Genomic DNA, 23512 nt, shown 5'->3' with positions numbered 1-23512 from the left:
TATATATATATATATATATATATATATATATATATATATATATATATATATATATATATATATATGGCAGCAGGCTTGGTAAAGACTCATGAAATGAGAAGAATCGTGAGCATATTGTTTACTTGAAATGTCTGTTCCGGGATAATTATATAAGTAAACATTTTGAATTACTTATTTGTTTCCTTGGAAAAAAAAAAAGTTTCAGTTTGATAACGGGACTCGTACGGCAACAGACAAACAAACAAGCATGTAGACGCAGGTGAATACTTAACTTCCACCAAACTTCGCTGGCGGAAAATGTTGTTCTTATTCTGAGGTAGAAAATGATATGGCATAAGCACGAACAATATATTTGAGCGATTACTAGTATCTATTTTCCTTTCGTAAACTTATAGTATATTTTCATAATAACGGACAAAAGCTGTATCACATAATACCGGCCATCTTTCAGAACTGAACGGTATTCTGAAATGTAGGTAGATGAGCATGAAAGGACAAACAGTAAACCACAGAACGAGATAATATTGTACAAAGCCTGTGTCAACAATTAAATCCTCTAAAAAAAACCAGGATGGGACTTTTAATGAGGGACAGAACCAGCAGTAAATAATGGAGAAAGTAAACAAGGTTCCATTACAAATATGCAGATAATCAAGGGTACACACAAAAAAAAAATATTTATGTGACAAACAGCTGATGTGCACTGAGCAGAACTAGGTAGCCGGTACGCGAGTAAACAAGTTAAACAAACGAAATGGAAAATTAACATCCTCGATAATAGCAAGAGGAAAATGACATCACATACATTTTTGTATTCTTTTCAGAGATCTAAATGTCTGTCCAGAGCAATGAACCGTCAAAAGAGTTTTGTTTTATTTGATTTTTTTTTTTTTGACAGGTAAAAAAGTAAAGGATGCCAATATTCAGGTGGAGGCCTCCGACTACGACGTGACGTCATGATCTGAAGGTGAATGATCTAAGAGCAACGGGCTTTTTTGAACATTATTAAGCATTAGATTAACGCAGAATTTGTTTTTTGAAGATTATTAAGCATTAGATTAATGCAGAATTTGTTTTTTGAAGATTATTAAGCATTAGATTAATGCAGAATTTGTAAGTGTATGCAAAAACCCAACCGCTATTGAAATCACAGCTTCAATGAACACGCAAGATCAGTTTGCCAAGAGACACTAGCGAGTTCAATTCAGAAAATCAAACATCCCAAAATTATATAAAAATAATATAAAAATAACATAAAGTAAGAGAAGTGTACTGAGCATCTTTACAACCAGGATACGACGATTAATATCAACCACAGCTCCCTTAGACGAAGGGTAAACACAGACCTACATTGTTATATCAACGAAACCACTCTGGTTGATGACTGACACGTAACACAGAAGTCTACCAGGTTTCTGAGAGCCCGCGGGCACGGAGGTGTTTGCATACCTATCTCCTTTATTTACGCTTGCCAGCGCCGGCATGTTTGCAGGCCCGTCGCCTTTACTTGGCGCGTTTACATAAAGCACACACGTCCGTTATTCAGTCAATTCCTGGGGATAACCAACGCGTCGAAATAAATCACAGAGAAAGATCACAGGTAAAATTCCCCATGAAATTAAAACGAAGCTCGGGCTCCCGGCGTTACGGAATTCCTCGGCATTATAGTTGCTGAAGATGACCCTTGACCTTTTTCTTTCCTTTCGTAGGAAGTAAAGCATATTCTTTGTACGCCTCCTGACTCCCATTCTAGTCGGCCCCCGAAAGAGCCTATGGTGCTTCCGTCTGGTCCTCCATTTTACCCTTAACTCTCAAAGAGTCTTCTTCCACCGAGCCTCCTACCTTCTCTTTTCCTCGCTTCTCTCCATACAGAGAGAGAGAGAGAGACTCCTCCATCTTAGCTAGGACCTCAAAGTGCCCCTCCTCTTCCTTCCCCTTCAAAACACACTGCCTAAAATCTCTAGTATTTTCATTATCTTCGAAGTTTCTCACTTCTTTTTTTTTTCCCTTTAAACTACTCTAGGGCTTCCTTAGACAAACGTCTCGAATTCTCTTGCATCTTCGGAGTGTTCTATCTCATTCTAGAAGCCTCCCCAACCCTTAATTCCCCTACCTCCTTCCTTCCTTTCCCGCTTCGAAGTTTCCAACCTTTCCCTTCCACAGACACCTCCCCAGTCCTTAAGGAAAAGGTGGTGGACGTCCCTACCTCCTTCCTTTCCCACCCTCGAAGTCTCCAATCTTTCCCTTCGACAGAAGCCTCCCCACACGTCCCTACCTCCTTCCTTTCCCACCCTCGAAGTCTCCAGTCTTTCCCTTCGGCAGAAGCCTCCCCACACCTTAAAGAAAAGGTAGAATTCCCCTACCTCCTTTCTTCCTTTCCCACTTCGAAGTCCCCAGCCTCTCCCTTCCACAGACCTAAATCTCCTAGCAGTCTGACTCACTATCCTCCTCCTCCTCCTCCTCCTCCTCCTCCCAAAACGTTGCTAGGACATTTCCAGAGGCTCCTATTTAAGAAGCGGCGGCCAGCGGTAAGTAGATGATAAAAAGCGAGATTTACGGTCTGGGTTTCTCACGAAACAATAACAGTTTTGTGTTGCCAGTCTTGTGAAAAGCCCATTAAGTGAGGAGAGAAAGTGAGGGGAAGGGGCATAGAAAAGCGTACAGGAAGACGGAAACTAACCTGGAGAGAGAGAGAGAGAGAGAGAGAGAGAGAGAGAGAGAGAGAGAGAGAGAGAGAGAGAGAGGGCGCTACACATTCTCAAGCCTCAGACAGTAACTGTAATCTGGGGTTTTGTATAACACTGAAACATTCCATATTGTAAGTAAAGATATGAGAGAGAGAGAGAGAGAGAGAGAGAGAGAGAGAGAGAGAGAGAGAGAGAGAGAGAGAGAGAGGGCGTTGTTACACATTCTCAAGCCTCAGACAGTAACTGTAACCTGGGTTTTTGTATAACACTGAAACATTTCGTATTGTAAGTAAAGATTATATATGAGAGAGAGAGAGAGAGAGAGAGAGAGAGAGAGAGAGAGAGAGAGAGAGAGAGAGGGCGTTAAGCATTAAAAATCCTCGAGCATTAGACAGCACCTGTAATCTGGATTTATATTAACAAAGAGACTATACCTTCCGTAAGTTCATACCGAGTTTTAGTACATATTGTGAATAAAGATTATTTTTTTTTTATGAAGCCTAAGGGTAATAAGCCCCCATAAATAAAACACACTGCAAGGACAAAATCACTATAAAACTCCAAGGGACTTGATTACACTATCCAAAAACTACAAACTATTTCCTTTGATAAAAAAATGTAAACTTGCGCTTGGTTTCCACATCCCGTCCTTATCTTTAATATTAATAATAAGAGAACGATATGATATCTGCACTAAAAAGCGAGGAGATATTAAGACGAAAGAGGATAAAAAGATTCTTAAAGATAATTGAAGATGTAATAGATAAACGGAGATACCAGGATATTTTTACCTGTCCTAATTATTTTCAAGGGTCGCTCTTATCAAGGCGTTTCCAACATAATGTCGCTCTAAGGGTTTTATATATATAATATATATAAAAAGGAGAAATTCAAGTGAGATGACGCTGCTGTAATTTCAGATGCTTCCAGGTAAAACTATGAATGTGACAGACCATATCTGTATTTTTTTTTACCTTATTTTTATGTATTTTAGTTGTCTTTAATATCTTTTAAATTTTTATTAATCTACCCACTTACTTTTCACTATTTATAGCAATGTCAGTATCATATTACTGTCACTGACAGATGGAAAAAAAAAAACTTTTTGTCTCTAATATCTTTTTAAATTCTTTTTGTTAATCTACATGCATACTTTTCACTATTTATAGCAATGTCAGTATCATATTACTGTCACTCATAGATTAAAAAATTTTGTTTTTAATATCTTTTTAATTCTTTTTGTTAATCTACATACATACTTTTCACTATTTATAGCAATGTCAGTATCATATTACTGTTACTCATAGATTAAAAAAAAATTGTCTTTAATATCTTTTGAATTCTTTTTGTTAATCTACATACATACTTTTCCCTATTTATAGCAATGTCAGTATCATATTACTGTCACTCACAGATTAAAAAAATTGTCTTTAATATCTTTTGAATTCTTTTTGTTAATCTACATACATACTTTTCACTATTTATGGCAATGTCAGTATCATATTACTGTCACTTATAGATGGGAAAAAAACTTTACCTTATCCATATACTCAGTGGCTGTGAAAGTCGTTTAAATTGTCTTGATATTAATCTACAAACACGTCCCACTCTAAATATAGCAACGCCGGCAACACAATCATTATTACTGTCACTGACAGATGGGAACAAAAACGAGACCCTTTTGGTAACGACAGTTGAGGGACATCCAGAACGCAAAAGAGAACAGGGAATCTCAACTCAAAGCCACCTATAAGGTCTACGCGAGATATTGCAGCCTGGTGAATGAAACGCAACCAACGGTTGGACAATGAGAACACAACTCAAAGCTGTACTCACGAAGATGGGACACAGAGATGGGAGTTCGATGTCGCGGTGGCTGGCCGTTGCTTGGGGTTTCTGATATGAAGAGAAGCAGAGGAGATGCGAGGAGAGGAGGCGTGTTAGGCGACATGACTTGCTCGCATACCATGAGCAGTAATGCTCGATGGAGGAATTTACTTACTCTTTATGAAGGAATATTTAACACTCGGCTATCTCATATTCGTTAGTTGGGTTGAAAAACATCTCAAGTACCTGTAACAAAGAAAAACATGATTTTTGTCGATTAGTAAAAATTACTGCTATACATATATATATACATATATATATATATATATATATATATATATATATATATATATATATATATATATATATATATATATATATATATATATATATATATATATATATATATATAAATATATATATATATATATATATATATATATATATATATATATATATATATATATATATAAATATATATATATATATATATATATATATATATATATATATATATATATATATATATATAAAATATATATATATATATATATATATATATATATACATATATATATATATATATATATATATATATATATATATATATATATATATATACACATTTACATACACATACACACACACACATATATATATAGATTTGATGCTGAAATTGCAAGAACATCAAATAATTCAGTAAAAAATTAACTTGGTTCTTTGTCATAAAAAATAACGTTACTCATTCTTTAAAGAAGCGAGCCTACCAATTCAGTTTAAGATGAAAGGAAAAGTTGACTGATTAAAATAACACCCTTGCATCCCTTCGAGATAATTTTAGCCAGGAGAAATCAACAACGACTGAAAGACAATTAAAACGCGATGCCTGAACAATGGGGTAAAAATAAGCCTGTTCAATTATACAACTTTTTGTGTATCTCTTTGTGCATAGTGACTTCTGGGACAAGAACAGTTACAGAGGCCGTGTACTGTTTATAATATTTACCGAGATTGTCATTGAACCTTAGGTAGAAAAAAAAATTCATTGAACCTTAGTTAAAAAAAAAAAAAGTTAAATTTTGTAAGGGGTTTACTCGAAAACATCAGAAGCCATAATACATGGCAATAATATACTCCGATCTTTATCAAATATCTAAACATGCATGCATACTTAACTGTTAATACTGCATACGAATATTCTTATTTACAGTAAAAATCTGTTATCTTTATCTTACAATTAATCGTGGTTCTTTTAATCTAACAGTTGATATTTTTCTACTTTTTTATTTAACATTTAATATTTATCTTTTTTAAAATTAAACTGCTAAATCTTTTGGGATACATTTAAAATCTGTTGTCTTTATCTTACAATTAATCGTGGTTCTTTAATTTAACAGTTAATATTTTTCTACTTTTTTATCTAACACTTAATATTTATCTACTTTTCAAATTAAATTGCTAAATATTTTGGGATACATTTTCAACTGGCTGTAAAAAAAAAAATTACTTCCAAATTTTCTTTATCTCTCTCTTGGGGAACCGGGATAATCTTTGTGTAGCAACACGGCGCAAAGAAAAATTTATACCATGCTCGGCTTTACGCCGGTTTAAGGTCATATGGCCAAAGCACGGGTCACTAAAGGTCACCACCGACACCACCACTACGCAGGTAGCGTCGTGGTCTCCATCACTGAATGTTTAATGTGTGTGGTATATTTAGATCTGTCTAATAGGTTGGCAGTTCTTTTTTTATCTTTCCGTCTGTCTTGCTTTATTTCGTATATTTTTATATGAATCTATCTATCTATATATATATATATATATATATATATATATATATATATATATATATATATATATATATATATATATATATATATATATATATATATATATATATATATATATATATATATATATATATATATATATATATATATAAATATATATAAATAAATATATATAATATATATATATAATATATGTATATATATATGTATATGTATATAGGAACATATAAGGAACTGATCAACGCGTGACCACGTGCTTCACAGAAATTAATTTCTGCCTCGCATCGAGATCGAACTCCGGTCTCTCAGATAAAAGGCCTGGGCGCTACCGATGACCCGTGTGGGTCAAATGGTAGCGCCCTGGCCTTTCATTTACAAGACCGAGGTTCGATCTGACGACGTGAGTCAGAAATTTATAAATATATATATATATATATATATATATATATATATATATATATATTATGAGAGAGAGAGAGAGAGAGAGAGAGAGAGAGAAATGACACATAAATATCAGATTCACTGTACCTTTGGAATACATCACATAACATTACATAATTCCTCTTGGGCATAAGATGTTCCCATAACAAGGTGAATTAGATATTAATGGTATAAATACGTTATATGTAGTTTTATACCTGAGAGTATAAAAATGTCATGTGTAAAATTAGTGAAGTAATATCATATATATATATATATATATATATATATAATATATATATATATATATATATATATATATATATATATATATATATATATATATATATATATATATATCATATACAGTATATATATATAGATAGATAGATATATAAATAGATAGACAAATAGATAGATAGACAGACAGATAGATAGATATTTGTGTATGGATATGTATATATACATATATATACATAAAGGCAATGCCACGAAGGAAAGAGAAACGTGATTCACTTATAAATATATATACATATATACACACAAGCACAAACACACATAAATATACGTGTGTGTGTGCGTGTGTATACATGTAGTATATACTGCATATGTAATAACCGAATCACGTTTCTCTTTCTTCATGTCATTACCTTTAATTATATATATATATATATATATATATATATATATATATATATATATATATATATATATATATGTATATGTATATAATTTATATACATATCCATACACACATATCTATGTATATCTATATATATATATATATATATATATATATATATATATATATATATATATATATATATATATATATATATATATTTATTTATATATATATACTAATTCATAAGAACAGATTTTACGCATAAAGGACATTTCAAAAGATCTTTACTTATAGTTTATATAAAATCATACATCATAATTTTGTAAGCACGTTAAAAGCTGTTCTATATTTTTTTATTCTCACTCTATTTTCCTGAACCCTAATAATACTCTGATCTTCACGAGAGACTGAGTGATGAAGGACGAGAGACTTAAAGATTTAAACAAGGTAAATAATGCGCGGAAGTTTCTTCGTCGCAATCGAGTTTTCCGTACAGCTTATAATGCTGTATGAGCCGCAGCCCATGAAACTTTCAGCCAAGGCCCGGTGGGGCCTGTCCTATAGCGTTGCCAGACGCACGATCATGGCTAACTTTACCTTAAAATAAAAACTACTGAGGCTAGAGGGCTGCAATTTGTTATGTCTGATGACTGGAGGTTGGATGATCAATATACCAATTTGCAGCCCTCAAGCCTCAGTAGTTTTTAAGATCTGAGGTCGGGCAGAAAAAGAGCTAACGGACAAACAGTGCCATCTCAATAGTTTTTCTTTTACAGGAAACTTAAAGCGAATAATCACAGAACTCTGAGAATACTGATAATGAAAACAACTTTGCGGTGGAGTGTGTTATCAGTCATAGCGTTATCACCACGACTGATCAATTGACGGTGTTGCGATGTCGACGTCGCATTTACTGGGTTCAATAACAAAAGGTTATCAGCAATACAAGCAGTACAGCCTTGAATTACGGAAATTTAAAAAAACAAAAACAAAATGGAAGTAATTGCAAATCGTCTATGTACGTTGATTGGCAATGATATTATCTAATCTCTTCCCTGTAAGTAAGTAATAAATATAAAAAAGAAATGCACTATAAAAATAAAGATAAAAAAATTATTTTCATAAAAAACGTAATAAAAAAGCAAGAGCTCTAAAACTGAAAGAAAATACATAAAAATATACTTTTCAGTATATTCCAATGATATCTCCCACGGGTATACTGAGAAAATACTGTTATTTTGGAATGAATGTAAAGTATATCCTAACCTTTCTGTAAAAATATTTTTAAAAATGTATAACAAAAGTTCTACGACCTACAATGAATATAACAAAAATCCTTTTGATAAACAATGTGACATAAAAGTGACATACGCAAGAACTTTAAAACTGAAAGAAAATACATAAATATAGAATATAAAATATAGAATTTAGGCCAAAGGCCAAGCGATGGGATACATATAAATATATATTCGGCAGTAGATTCCAACTAAGAATATCTCCCACGGGTATTGTGAGAAAACACTTGTTTTTTTAATGAATGTAACGAATATAAGAACTGTGAAATAAACAACAAAACGAAACAGACAGATAAGCGTAATAATAATGAAACGAACTAAAATGACTGCGTGATTAAATACACACACAAACGTACGTCATGACGGATGACGAGAGCGGATAGCGTAATGGATCTGGTGGTACGGATTACGGCCGCATCCAAAGGATTGGATTCTACGCATTGGATTCTTATGCCAGGACTTAGCATAAGCCGCCATTACGCACAACCGGATTATGCATCATTTGCTAAGGCGCTGATGTGTAACTTGTAGCATTATCCCTTTTTTTATGTATGTAACTGTTCTACTTAATTTAGCCTAAGTAGTATTCGTAGTATTCATAAGTGTCTCCTTTGTGTATGTATGTGTATATATATATATGTGTGTGTATGTATACGTATGTATATATACATATAAATATAATATATATATACACACAATATACATACACATATATATGTGTGTGTTTTACGTCTGTGTCTACTAATAAATTTAGTCCTTCAATATTTATAACTGTTTTGTTCGTGCATGTATGTATGTATGTATGTATCTATGTATGCATGTATATATATATATATATATATATATATAAATACATGTTTATAATATTTATATATCTATATACAGTACTTTATATATAAACTTTGGAACACATAACATTATGTATTTATGCGAATGTGAGAGAGAGAGAGAGAGAGAGAGAGAGAGAGAGAGAGGAAGCAATTCTCATCATCTCTTTCGTCTGCGTATGAAGGCTCGAAGATCTCTGCTCTTCTCCTTTTGTCTCCTGGGATTTTTTATTTTTTTTTTTAAATTGGAATGTTGCCTTTCATCATACGCGACGACAAAACTATTGACGTGTTCTCTTTTGTGACAGATTCTGACGTTTTTCATTTTTCTATTTAAAGTTACCCGTCATAGTTTCCTCTCAATGATTATTGATATATGTATACATATATATACACATGTACATACACACACAGACATTAATATATATATGTATATATATACATACATATACACACATATTTACATAATTATATATATATATACACACACAGACATTATATATATATATATATATATATATATATATACATATATATGTATATAAATATAAATATATGTATAAATATATACACACATATATATATATATATATATATAAATATATATATATATATATATATATATATATATATATATATATATATATATATATATATATATATATATATGATGGGTTTGGACAGCTTGGGATGTCCAAACCCATCATTTTCTACTTTAAGTTCTTCAGGGCCTTTCAAAAACAAGGATCTGAATGTGTAAACACACCACCAAGGAACAGACCTCAAGCACAGACATCTATATTGATAACCCTCTAAATTTCCGAACCCCGTTTTCGACGTTGTTCTGTCCTTGTTCTTCACCTCAAGTTCGATAATAATCTCTACCAAGCATCAGCTCTGCAGAGGTGTCCGGATAAAAGCCTTATCACTGTTATCTCAAGCACCTCCTTCATTTACAGTAGTCAATCAATACAATCTACGCTATTTCTTGGGGTCACTGAATTACAACCTCTGTCGTTTTTTATCTCGGGATTTCTGAAGCTTACTAATCACAACCTGTTTTTGGTCTCCAATCTGCACAATCTATCCTATTTCATGGGGTCTTTCAACTACAATCTGTGTCGATTTTTATCTTTGGATTTCTCAAGCTTACTAATCACAACCTGTTTTTATTCTCAACTCAAAACAATCCATGCTATTTCATGGGGTCTTTGAGTTATAATTTCTGTCGTTTAGAATCTGTGGATTTCTGAGGCTTGCTAATCACAGCCTCCTTTTGTTCTGCGATCAACAAAATCTATGCTGTTTGGTCTTTGAACTACAACCTGTGTCGTTTTTATCCTTGGATTTCTGAGACGCTAATCAAAACCTGTTGTTGTTCTCCTATCAACACAATCTATGCTATTTCGTGGGACCACTGAATCATAATCTGTGTCGTTTTTGCCCCTGGATTTTTTAGGCTTGCTAATCACAAGCTGTTTTATTCACTAATCAAAACAATCTATGCTATTTAGCGGGTCTTTGAATTACAATCTCTGCCGTTGTTTATTTGTAGATTTCTGAAGCTTGCTAATCACAACCTGTCTTCGTTCATCCCTGTCGTTTATAAGATAATCGCAACCTGTTTTTATTCTCCGACCAACACAAACTATGCTATTTCGTGGGATCTTTGAACTACAACCTTTGTTCAGCCTTAGATTTTTTTATGCCCGCTAATCACAACCTGTTTTCATTCTTCAATCAACACAGTCTATGCTATTTCATGGGAGCTTTGAACTACAGTCTGTGTATTTTTTTAGCCTTACATTTCTGATGCCACTAATCACAACCTGTTTTCAATCTCCAATCACCACAACCTATGCTATTTCGTGGGGTTTTTGAATTACAATCTGTGTATTCTTTTAGCCTTAGATTTCTGATGCCCCCTAACTACAACCTGTTTTTATTCTATCTTTCGTATTTCCATGGAAAGCGGAGCATGTTGCTGGGATTTCACCTCTCCCAAAACCGAGGAAAATATTAATTCAAATACAGTATACAGTAAAGCTGCACTTCCCTTCTGGTTAAGCTGGAATATTTGGCCCATGTCGAATCTTTATCTGTGAGAGTGGCGCAGATGTCACTTATTCCGGCTCATTTTACCCGGAATCGCAGATATTGCTGGTCTTGAACTTACCATGTCCCTTTTATTAGTGCGATATCGTGCTGGTATTACAAATGTTGTAAGGATGGGGAGAGACTACACACGCTTGTGAACTTATTGCACATACGCGCAGAGCAAAGGGCCACACGTGTAGCTGAAACACGACTTGACGTGTTGGGAAATATATCTATCCACACGTACAGTTCTTACATTTATATATATATGAATGTATATATATATATATATATATATATATATATATATATATATATATATATATATATATATATATATATATATATATATATATATATATATATATATATATATATATATATATATATATATATATATATAATTATATATATATATATATATATATATATATATATATATATATATAAATATATATATATATGCAATAGTTTGTATTAAATATCATTATTCCTAAATATCGTATTAAAGACCTCATTATTCCTTTATCCAACTAGTGTTATTTCCTCCCTTGTGTACACTTTGTCCTCATTATGTATTTTGTTTTTCCTTTTTAAACCCCATCTCGTACGTAGTCAATGCATCCTATTAAACCGCCTTTGTAATTCCTGTAGTGTTTCGCTGATTAAAACAACAGTTATCAGCATACTGTAGTCTGTCAAGTAATTATCATTACTCCAATCTAAACATTCTCTTCCATCTCCTGCCACTATTTTCATCCTAAAATATAATGAGCAAGGGCAAACTGTAAGGGTGCCATGACATTCCCTTGTAACACCCCACTATTTACAGCAAATTCTCTTGACAAGACCCCGTCAACATTACGTTTGCATCTACTCCGTTCATGAGTTAAGCTGAATATAGAATTTAGGCCAAAGGCCAAGCACTGGGACCTATGAGGTCATTCAGCGATGAAATGGAAATTGACAGTAAAAGGTTTGAAAGGTGTAACAGGAGAGAAACCTCGCTGCTGCACAATGAATCAATTATTAGGAGAGGGCGGAAAAGTAAGATGAAGAAAGAGAATATGAAAGGAGGTACAGTAAAAGGAAGGAAAGGGGTTGCAACTAGGGGCCGAGGCACGCTGCGAAGAACCTTAAGTAATGCCTACAGTGCACCGCTAGTGGAGTTACAGGTGTCAAAAGGCAATGACATATATGAATATTATATAATTAAAGTAAAACCGGAAAATAGTTCCATATGGATGTGTCTTCAGCATCGATCGTATCAATCAACTGATAATCAGTAATTATAAGATATTAATGATTAAGGCTCGAAAAACAACACAACCTCTAGAACAAGGAAAATTTATAAAATTCCTTATGAATGAGTCGCTAGTACCGACCTCATCGATCAGCTGATAGACAACACTTATAAAATACTAATTATTAAGTCTCGATCATTAAAAAAAAAAAAAAAAAAAAAACAGTAAAAATGGAGACTTATAAAAGCCACTACAGAGTAAACTACCTTATGTCACAACACCAAACCACATCGATATCATTATTATTATTATTATTATTATTATTATTATTATTATTATTATTATTATTATTATTATTATTATACTCAGAAGATGAACCCTATTCATATGGAACAAGCCCACAGGCCACTGACTTGAAATTCAAGCTTCAAAGAATATTAAGGGTTCATTAAGATGAAGTAAGAGGAGGTAAGGGAAATACAAAGAAAGAGATCACTCATTAAAAGAAACAATAAATTAATAAATTAACAAACAGATAAAAATGTATTAAAATGCAAGGAGACTAATATTATGGCAGCAATGCACTGCACCTTCGCTTGAACTTCTGAAGTTCCAATTGCACAACATCCTCTGAAGGGAGGCTGTTCCACAGTCCAAAGGTGGGAGGAAGAAAGGACCTCTGGAACTGAGAAGTTCGACAGCGAGGCACATTTACTAATATAAAAGAAGACCGATATAAATTAAAGACAACACAAAGGCGCAGAAAAAGCACAATTGAAAGAAAGGTGGCTAAATTACCATAATTAGTGGAAATTAAAAAGGGCCAAATGATGTGATGGCTCCATTAGAGGAAAGATGAGATAGCGCCCTGATATCCGGCGGTCGGTTTCGAAGGTAAGGAAGGCTCTCTCTCTCTCTCTCTCTCTCTCTCTCTCACGAGCGCGTCCATCCAATCTCCGGGGAATCATTATAAGCCCGGGCTCATTGCCAATGCCAGAAAGGTTCCAGTGGGTAAGGCAGGTAGGCAAATAATCTCTCTCTCTCTCTCTCTCATCCCCGTAGGGGGGGTAGTGCCGCCAGTGCACCTCACGCGGTGCGCTGTAGGCATTACTTAAGATTCTTTGCAGCGTCCCTCCGGTCCCTAGCTGCAACAATTTTCGTTCCTTTTACTGTACCTCCTTTCATATTCTCTTTCTTCTTCTTACTTCCACCCTCTCCTGACAATTGATTCATAGTGCAACTGCGAGGTTTCCCTCCTATTACACCTTTCAAACCTTTTACTTTAAGTTTCCGTTTCAGCTCTGAATGACCTCATTGGTCCCAGTGCTTGGCCACTGGCCTAAATTCTATATTAAATTCAATTTCTCTCTCTCTCTCTCTCGTAAATTATCTAATAGGATGAACGTAAAACTCTCCTTACTTTCTGAACGGCCATCTTCATTATTATTTCATTTATACTAAATTCTTCAACTTTTGCATCAATCAGTTCTATCTCTCTTCAATAGTCCGACTTCAACAACTCTTCAAAATGTCTTACTTTTCAGAGAGAGAGAGAGAGAGAGAGAGAGAGAGAGAGAGAGAGAGAGAGAGAGAGAGAGAGAGAGAGAGAGCACGTTAAGAAAAACATGGCACATTCGCTACAGATTTCCCAACTGCTGATTAAAAAGGGATAAATAGCACAGATGTCTTCATTATTCATAAATAATGCATCTCTGGTAAATATAGGATGCGAACTTTATTCATACCATTAAAGAAAAATGTAAAAAAAACAAGTAAAATAACTAGATAAATGAAAACTTAATAAAACACAACTAAATTTAGTCCACAGAAACAATAAATAAAAACTCCCACAGACAAACATTTAAAACTGCCAAAGAAAACATTGAAACGCCAGGAGGGGCCGTCGCCCCCCTTTCCAATGAAGCACTTTAGGGATGAAATATTTTGCTTGATCCAATATTCATGACCAGGAAAGAAAATAAAAAATAGAAAATCGTGTAAAGAGAGATTTTTCTCTCCTTCTGACAGGACCTTTTGATCACGTGCCAGACATTTTTATTTAGATTTTGTGAGCAGTTCGGCCTCCCCCGACTCACTTTTTATTTTAACGTCTAATGTCCTTCTTGTTGCTAAGGAAATGAAGCAAGAGGAGAGAATTATTTCCTTTTCCCATAACCTGTTCTATGGTTTAATTTTATTTTTGTTACACACACACATACATATATATATTTGTGTGTGTATGTATATACGTATGTGTGTTTGTATATATATATATATATATATATATATATATATATATATATATATATATATATATATATATATATAGGCTATATACGTATATGTCACACATTACCACAGGTGAAAAAATAAGAGGTTCTGACCGGTTTCGACTTTATTTCCAAGCACGTCTCTCATTTTTCACCTGTGGTAATGTGTGATAAATGAATCACGTACAAAAGTGATTATAATCTTTTATATATATATTATATATATATATATATATATATATATATATATATATATACACATATGTGTGTGTGTAGTGACAAGCGTATATGAAAAATGAGGAATTCGAGAAGTTAAAGGGCATGAGTTATTACAATTACATACGCACATAACTGGTAAAAGTGGCCAGCAGCTTCTATACGCACACATTTATAAACGGGTGTGTGTGTGTGTTTACACTTGCTGGTGATGCTGTATCACATTTTAACACGAAGTAACATCAAATACAACAAAACGGAGTCAAGCAATTTTCACTCAAAGTCTGGTATTAATTAGCAGTCAAGTTCTCTGACACTGGGAACTAAACTTGAAGCCAACTCTTGCATGCTGAACGATATATGCAAAGCTCCGAATTCAGCTTGCTCTGTTGGTCTTGTTTCGCCATTTAAACTATTAAAACTATTCCTGTTCAATTTACATATTATTCAACGAAAGACTTCCCCATATTTCCTCAATGAATATTGACTCACGAGAGGCAAAAGTAAATCAAAAGGAAGTTTATTGAGTCCGCCTTTCCATTTCCCCTTCGACAATTCACGTTAATTTCGTAAACTCCAGAAGGAGAATTTTCCCTCTTCTTCAATCTGCCCCCGTGACAAAGGCTTTAGTAAACTCCATATAAAAGGAAGTAAAGCCATAAAAACTTCTCCCCTCCACTCACGGTGGAGCTAATCAGGCCTCGTGGCTGATTACGTCACTATACAGCGAACTCGGCTCTCTATCCTCGAAAATTAGGTTGAACCGAAATATTTTAAGCGTTCCGATAACCTGGCATCGCGTGCCTTCCCCTCCTCGTTACCGCTCAAGAGATGAAGAACAATCCGGATCATCTGACGATCTGAGAGGCTGATGGTTCCAGATTGCTTTTTCACTCTCGGTTATCGGTGCTCTTCCAGGAAAGGAGAAAAAATCCAGACCTTCAAGGTCCCTTTTTCCTGGATTCATTTCCCTTCTCGTGCAATTAACATCATCAAATTAACCACTACATTTCAAACCATTTCTCCTCCTCCTCTTCTTCTTCTCCCTCTCCTCCTTCACCTCCTCTTCCTCTTCCCCTCCTCCTCCCCTATTCCTCCTTTTCTTCTTTTTCCTCATCCTCCTCCTAAGAGTAGCATCCCCGAGCCTAGATCTTCCTCTTCTTCAGTCACGTCACAGAAATAATGACTTGAAGAGTCAATCATGTCGATTAAACTTTTCCCTCCCATTTGTAAGAGGGAGAAAATTCCCGGACTTTCTTCTCCCTCTTCTTCTTCTTCTTTCGTACGAGGGAACTCCATTTCCTATCCATTTTCGCACGTTCATTTCGCTGTTAACAAGTATGATTTCTTGTGGATTTTTTGGGTGAGGGGTTTCAGAAGAGGGGAAAAGCTTTAGGGTTGCCTCTGATGTGTGTGTTTTGCAAAATGTTTAGCTTTCTCGTGTAGATATTGGGATGCGGCTCGGAATGAGCAATTAAAACAACTGCAGTAATAATAATAATAATAATATTATTAGTAGTAGTAGTAGCAGTTAGTAGTAGTAGCAGCAGCAGCAGCAGCAGCAGCAACAGCAGTGGTAGTAGTAGTAGTAGTAGTAGTAGTAGTAGTAGTAGTAGTAGTAGTAATAATAATAATAATAATAATAATAACAATGGTGGCATGAGTCTTAAATGTGAAATAAATCCACAGTTGTGTAACTGTGCAAATATATTTTAAAAGAAAATTATACACATTCTCGAAAGCTCTCTGTATAATTTCAATTTTAAAAGTTGTAACTGTGATTTTTTCCCTAAAATAATAATAATAATAATAATAATAATAATAATAATAATAATAATAATAATAAAAAGAGTAAAAGTTTTCAAGGCATTCAAAAATCATCATTAACACTGTACTTTCGTGAACTCAAGTCAACAATTGCTTGCGGTCACTGGCCTTCCAAACCCTTCAGGTTTTTATCTTAAAACTAAATACCTTCAGTTTCCAGAATTTAAATAACTTTGACGATAAGACTGCCACCACTTCGGCAGAGGTACCAATTAGCCTTATTATATTTCTTACAGTAGCAGAACTCAAAACTGAACTATTTCTCCAATCTTGGTTCCTTCTAGAGAAGAGAGCTCTATAAGGAGGGGGCGCCATCGACTAGGAGGCGACGAGTATTAAGGGTAATATTATGTATATTCTATTTTTTTTTTTAGCTGACAGTTAATATCCGCAATTAATACCACTGAGGTTCATCGTGAATTGAAGAAGCTCGCTCTGCTCTTCACTTACCACAGGTTACAGATCTAATGAAATCGACCTATAATAAGTCAAAAGGGGGCTTCAATTATATTGGCTACGGATATTTACCATATTAGCTAAAAAAATAAAGACTATGTTAGGTAGGACAGCTCAATTAAAAGGTTGTTTGACTCATATTCTTTAATAATTTAACTGACTCTAATTCTTTTTTTTTTTTTTTTACAGAGTGATTACAAGCTGCAAGTTGACTTGACTTTGCAGATTCCCTAAAAGATGGATTTTGCGGTTTAACGAATTAATCAAATTTGACTCGACCCCCTTTTTTCCACTAAAATCGAGAAAATGATGAGTGAATACAGGAAAGGGATATATATATATATATATATATATATATATATATATATATATATATATATATATATATATATATATCTGCTGACTGTGGCGTCAGCTGACAAACAAATCGTGCATATCTTTTTGCGGTTATTAGTATACTATATATATATATATATATATATATATATATATATATATATATATATATATATATATATATATATATATATATATATGTGTGTGTGTGTGTGTGTGTGTATGTATGTATGTATGTAAAGTATTTTAATGATAGCTAGGAGAATATTAGTTAGGAATAGCGTGAATATAGTAGTGAGGGAAAGATTAGCCTGAAACAGGATAACCAGAGGAGCGTATGTTTTACGCTTGACGAAGAAAAGTTTCACCCAAATCTGATCAATTTGTCTGAGACAGTTTCGACAAGCGAGACAGACATACAGGAAAAGCAGATAAGTAACCAGAACAAGCAAGATAAAATAGAAACAGATAAAAAAGAGGAATTCCCACAATTACAGATTACCGAATTGTTGAGATGTGCACATGCAGATATATACTCAGATATAAATAATTACTCAGATTTAAATAATTGTGATGACCAAAACACTGAATCTAACGAAAATCAAGGCGCCTATACCTATACCTAAAACTATAGCAATGTAGTAATGAGTTGTGAAAGTGAAGGGAAAATACTAAATGAAGTATTGCTCTTAGATCAAATAAATAAATGAGATATAAATAGTATATAGAAGTAACAGAAGAAGCCACTGGGGATGCAGAACTCTGCTATTTTTCAGACATAGAAGAAGAAGAAATATGTTGTGTTAGCACAGCTGATGACAATAAAGTACAATTTATACTCAAGAGAGCAGTAACTTCGTATCCAAAATGTTTAACAAAAATATATTTGAGATCAAAAGAGGATGTAAAGGATAAGGATATTCTATTACTGAATGAAGAATTGCCAGATTTTGTCAGAATGGATCATTCCCTCGACTACACGAATGGTGATAAGTGCGAAGTTTATGTCCAAAACTATTCAGATAACAGACTGACACTATACGCAGGCATCGTCTTTTGCATAGGGATTCCTATTAACAATCCTTGACTAACAGTAGAAGAAAAAGCATTTTTCTCTATAAATGGCCAAAACTCTCAAATAAATCAAGAAGTAAATAAAACAAATTGGCCAGAAAATAGACACAAGTTCATTCAGGTCTTAGAGAAATAAAGAGTTACTTATAAATGATTTGTTTAACCAGACCTCTGAACTCTTTTACGGCTCTTCTCGGGCTGGAAAAAGAAGTGGGGAAGAGTACATAAAAAATTAAGTAATTAAATAAATAAATAAATAATAAAAAAGGGGGGAAATTAAAATCAAATAAAAAATCAAGAGGGAAAGAAAAAAAAGAAAAAGAAAGGGAGGGAAAAAAAGGGGGACGATCATATTTTATTTGTCAATTTAATTTTGTTTAAGAAGAGAATGATATTAGTAATTGAAAAGTTATTACCTTCTGCCAGAATATCCTTTGGTTTTTTTTTTTAAATAAATAAGTATTTCTTTCATGATGCCATCTGGGACAGTCAATCAAGATATGTTTGATTGTTATTGGGATGTTAATGTAATAGCTATAGAAGGAGATAAACTAGGAAGAACAAATGTTCTACAACATAGAATTTTGTTAGATGATGAGGCCAAGCCATTTTTTATTCCTAATTACAGATTACCAATAAGCCAGAGACCCATAGCTGACAATTTGATAGAGGAAATGAAAAGAGATGGAGTTGTAATTCCTTCTAAATCTCCATATAAATTCCCCATCGTTACTTGTTCCAAAGAAGGGTAGTAGTTGGAGACTTGTAATAGATTAAAGGAAGTTAAATTCCAACACAGTTCCAGATAGAATGCCGATGCCAGTAATTCAAGATATGTTAGGCTCAATTGGAGGGGCCAAAATATTTTCACCCTTAGATTTGTTAGTGGATATTGTAAGTACCTCTAGATGAAGGATCGAAACAATTCATAGCCTTCAGCACACATAAAGAACATTTCCAGTTTGAAGTAATGCCATTTGGACTCACATCAGCCCCATTAACATTTGTCAGAGTAATGTTACAAATTCTAGGAGATATAGAAAATGTTGCAGTATACTTGGACGATATAATCATTTTTAGCAAAGACTTAGAAATTCACCTCAGAACTTTAGAAATGGTCCTAGAGAGATCAGGAATTGCAGGACTAAAAATAAAATTAAAGAAATGTCAATTCCAGATGAAATCCTTAGAGTGCTTGGGTCATGTAATTAGTGAAGATGGACTGCGCACGCACGCAGGTAAAAAATGGACAATAATTGATTACCCAGCTCCCACTAATTTGAAAGCACTAAGAAGGTTCCTAGGTATGGTAGGTTATTATAGACCTTTTATAAAGGGTTTTGCTACTATAGCCAAACCTTTGACAGAACTAACCAAGAAGGATGTTAATTATGAATGGAAGGATGAACTAGAAACAGCCTTTCAAACACTAAGGAGCAAAATGACCAGGTATATATGTTACAGTCAAACTGTGAAATCAGTCATTTCGTGAAATGACTGAAATTTCAGGCAGACAGCGAAATGCACTTAGGGGACATTGGATCCCCCCAGGAGCTAGTACTAAACACGGCGAAATACATTTGACCCCCCAGGGACTAGTACTAAAGCCGGCGAAACAGTGTAGGTGACTCAATGTTTCGCCGTGTTTAGTACTAGGTATTATCCGACCAGGGACGTTACCATTGCAGCCTTTGGGCTTTCTTTAGAAAGACCAGCAGTGTTTGGAATTGACAGCATCAGAGAGTTTGTTGGGCCCAAAGTGAAAATGGAACTTAGCCTAGATCGTCCAGTCTGCACTCTTGACAAGTAGGCTGTTTTGATGTCTACCTCATATGGTGTGTGTTTGTGTGTGTGTATATATATATATATATATATATATATATATATATATATATATATATATATATATATATATATATATATATATATATATATTTACATATATATATAAACATATACAGTATATATATATATATAATATCTATCTATCTATCTGTCTATCTATAGTATATATACATTATATATATATATATATATATATATATATATATATATATATATACATACATATAGTATATATATACATACATATATATATATATATATATATATATATATATATATATATATATATAATATCTATCTATCTACCTATAGTATATATATATATATATTATATATATACAGTATATATATTGTGTGTGTATGTGCGTGTGTGTATATAATATATATATATATATATATATATATATATATATATATATATATATATATATATATAGTGTGTGTGCGTATGTGTGTATATACACAAGCACTCACACACACATATAAATATATATACATATATATATATATATATATATATATATATATATATATATATATATATAGATATATGTATATATAATGCTTTCAACACATTTATTGTGAAATATATAAATACGCAGTAACAAATCCAAGTTAATTATTTTAAGCTCATAAACAGGAGTGAAATTTTTGATCCTTATTCAGATACATAATATATCCATTGCTTCAGTTCTTAATAGGCGTCCTTGATTTTAAATAAATAATATATATATATATATATATATATATATATATATATATATATATATATATATATATATATATATATATATATATATATATATCTGTGATTAAATATACAATTTCCTTTTCTATTTAAGTATATTATCAATGTATAACGTCAGTCATTCTTTACGAGCAAGTGTAGATATAAATGCATCAGCAAATAAGGTCAAAAGGACTCAAATGAACGTGGTTTCATAAGGAATCCGGCACGAGGTTCCGAAAGGACTCCAGCACGAAGCTCCGGAACGACTCCAGCACGAAGCTCCGAAAGGAATCAGAAAGGACTCCAGCACGAAGCTCCGAAAGGACTCCAGCAGCACGAAGCTCCGGAACGACTCCAGCACGAAGCTCCGAAAGGAATCAGAAAGGACTCCAGCACGAAGCTCCGAAAGGACTCCAGCACTAAGCTCCGAAAAAACTCCAGCACGAAGCTTCGAAAGGAATCCGAAAGGACTCCAGTACGAAGCTTCGAAAGGAATCCGAAAGGACTCCAGCACGAAGCTTCCAAACTCTGGCATATGTCAAAACCAGGCATAGGTTCAGCTATCAAGTAGAGTAACAATGACGTTGAACAACCCTATAAAGTTTGTTGGACCTTTTAATGAGGTTATTGTCAATATGAATACCGTAGGAGGCATTACGATTAACCTAGATAGTTCTGGACAAATAAATATGGCAGTGTCCCAAGGCGATGGCGGGACACTGAATATAACTTTATGCCCTTTCAAAAATGCAATCGGAAATGTTCGTGGTGAAACAATCAGTCCAGCCGTTCCCTTGAAGTTACGCACCGACCGAGATTCACAGACTGACGATGGAAACATGGAGGTTGCAAGTCTTGCAAGAACTGTCAAGGACAAGGAAAAGGAATTCGCCGATTTCACGACTTGTGGGACCTCTTCAAGTACTGAAAAAGGTTTAAATACTCGAGAAATTGAGATGATAGAACTGTATAAGCGGATTGCCATAGCTAATAAGGAGACCAGAAATGCACTGAAAGGAAAGCGAATAAAGCAAGCGGATTTCAAAATAAGAAAAAGGGCACTCATACTACAAGAAATGAGTGTAGTGGAAGAACAATTTAAATTAGTAAGAGACATCATGGAAGAAAAACTTACTACCACAGATTTACAATCGGATAATACCTTGAAGGCAAAGATGGACTCGCTCAGACGTATATTAAACGACATTGATATTGAATTGGGGAGAGAAAACGAAGCTGAACAGGAAAATAAAACGAACGAAAAGATCCCTCAGATTAACGAAAAGCTCAAGAACGAAGATAAATCTGAAGAGGATCTTAAAAGGACATTGTACCGTCAGGATGAAACGGAAAAGGAAACCAGAGAGAGTCCCAGAAGTATGGAATCAGTGGAAAGCACACAGAAAGTCACAAATGACCACAGAGAAGGAATGCCAGAGAGAGCAAGAAATGAGAGGAGAGCACAGAGAGAGGCCAAACGCAAGATTCGCAGAAGAAACATGGTAGGGAAGGAAGGCGATGGAACAGCAAGTGAAAGCTTCGGTCGAGATACAGAGAACAAATCTCAACCAGTGGAATGGCAGGCAAAAGACACAAGTGAGAAGGAAACAGAAACTTCTGACTATGAACCAAGCGAGACTATAGACTGGTGGTGGGGAGGACATTCATCACTGCAAAGCGATACACCAGAAGAGAGCGAAAAAGTTCCAGAAAAAGAAATAAGCCGAATGGGAAACGAAAGAAAGTCTGGAAAACCTAAGGTCGACAAAAAGAAAAAGCCAGGACCGTTTCAAAAGAAAAACAAACCCAAGAAGGAAACGAAGTCGTCCCCAGATCCAAGGAGTGAAACACTAATAAATAGCGAAGAGAACATTCAAACAGAAACCAGAGAGTCAGGATCTGCTAAGGAAAGAGCGCTGAGAATGGAAAGAATACTAAGGAAAATT

At 33.9% G+C, this 23512-nt stretch overlaps 2 protein-coding genes across 2 annotated transcripts in view; one reads left to right on the top strand and one right to left on the bottom strand.

The window, feature by feature from the left end:
• LOC136840129 (hexosaminidase D) overlaps positions 1 to 23512 on the bottom strand; it is a 586535-nt gene that overhangs the window by 512168 nt on the left and 50855 nt on the right. Inside the window, exon 2 of the mRNA XM_067106532.1 lies at positions 4524 to 4760. The gene's annotated coding sequence lies outside the window, so the exon portion shown is untranslated. The remainder of the gene's footprint in view (positions 1 to 4523; positions 4761 to 23512) is intronic.
• LOC136839960 (mitochondrial fission regulator 1-like) lies at positions 1483 to 22120 on the top strand. The gene is made up of 3 exons (XM_067106233.1): positions 1483 to 1492; positions 2164 to 2528; positions 21797 to 22120. Exons 1-3 carry the CDS (start codon positions 1483 to 1485, stop codon positions 22118 to 22120), a joined length of 699 nt encoding a protein of 232 aa, XP_066962334.1.

Source organism: Macrobrachium rosenbergii, chromosome 7 (assembly GCF_040412425.1).
Source record: "Macrobrachium rosenbergii isolate ZJJX-2024 chromosome 7, ASM4041242v1, whole genome shotgun sequence".
Taxonomy (NCBI): Eukaryota; Metazoa; Arthropoda; class Malacostraca; order Decapoda; family Palaemonidae; genus Macrobrachium; species Macrobrachium rosenbergii.
The sequence above is the reverse complement of the archived record's forward strand: the minus strand, read 5'-3'. Positions and strand labels throughout refer to the sequence as shown.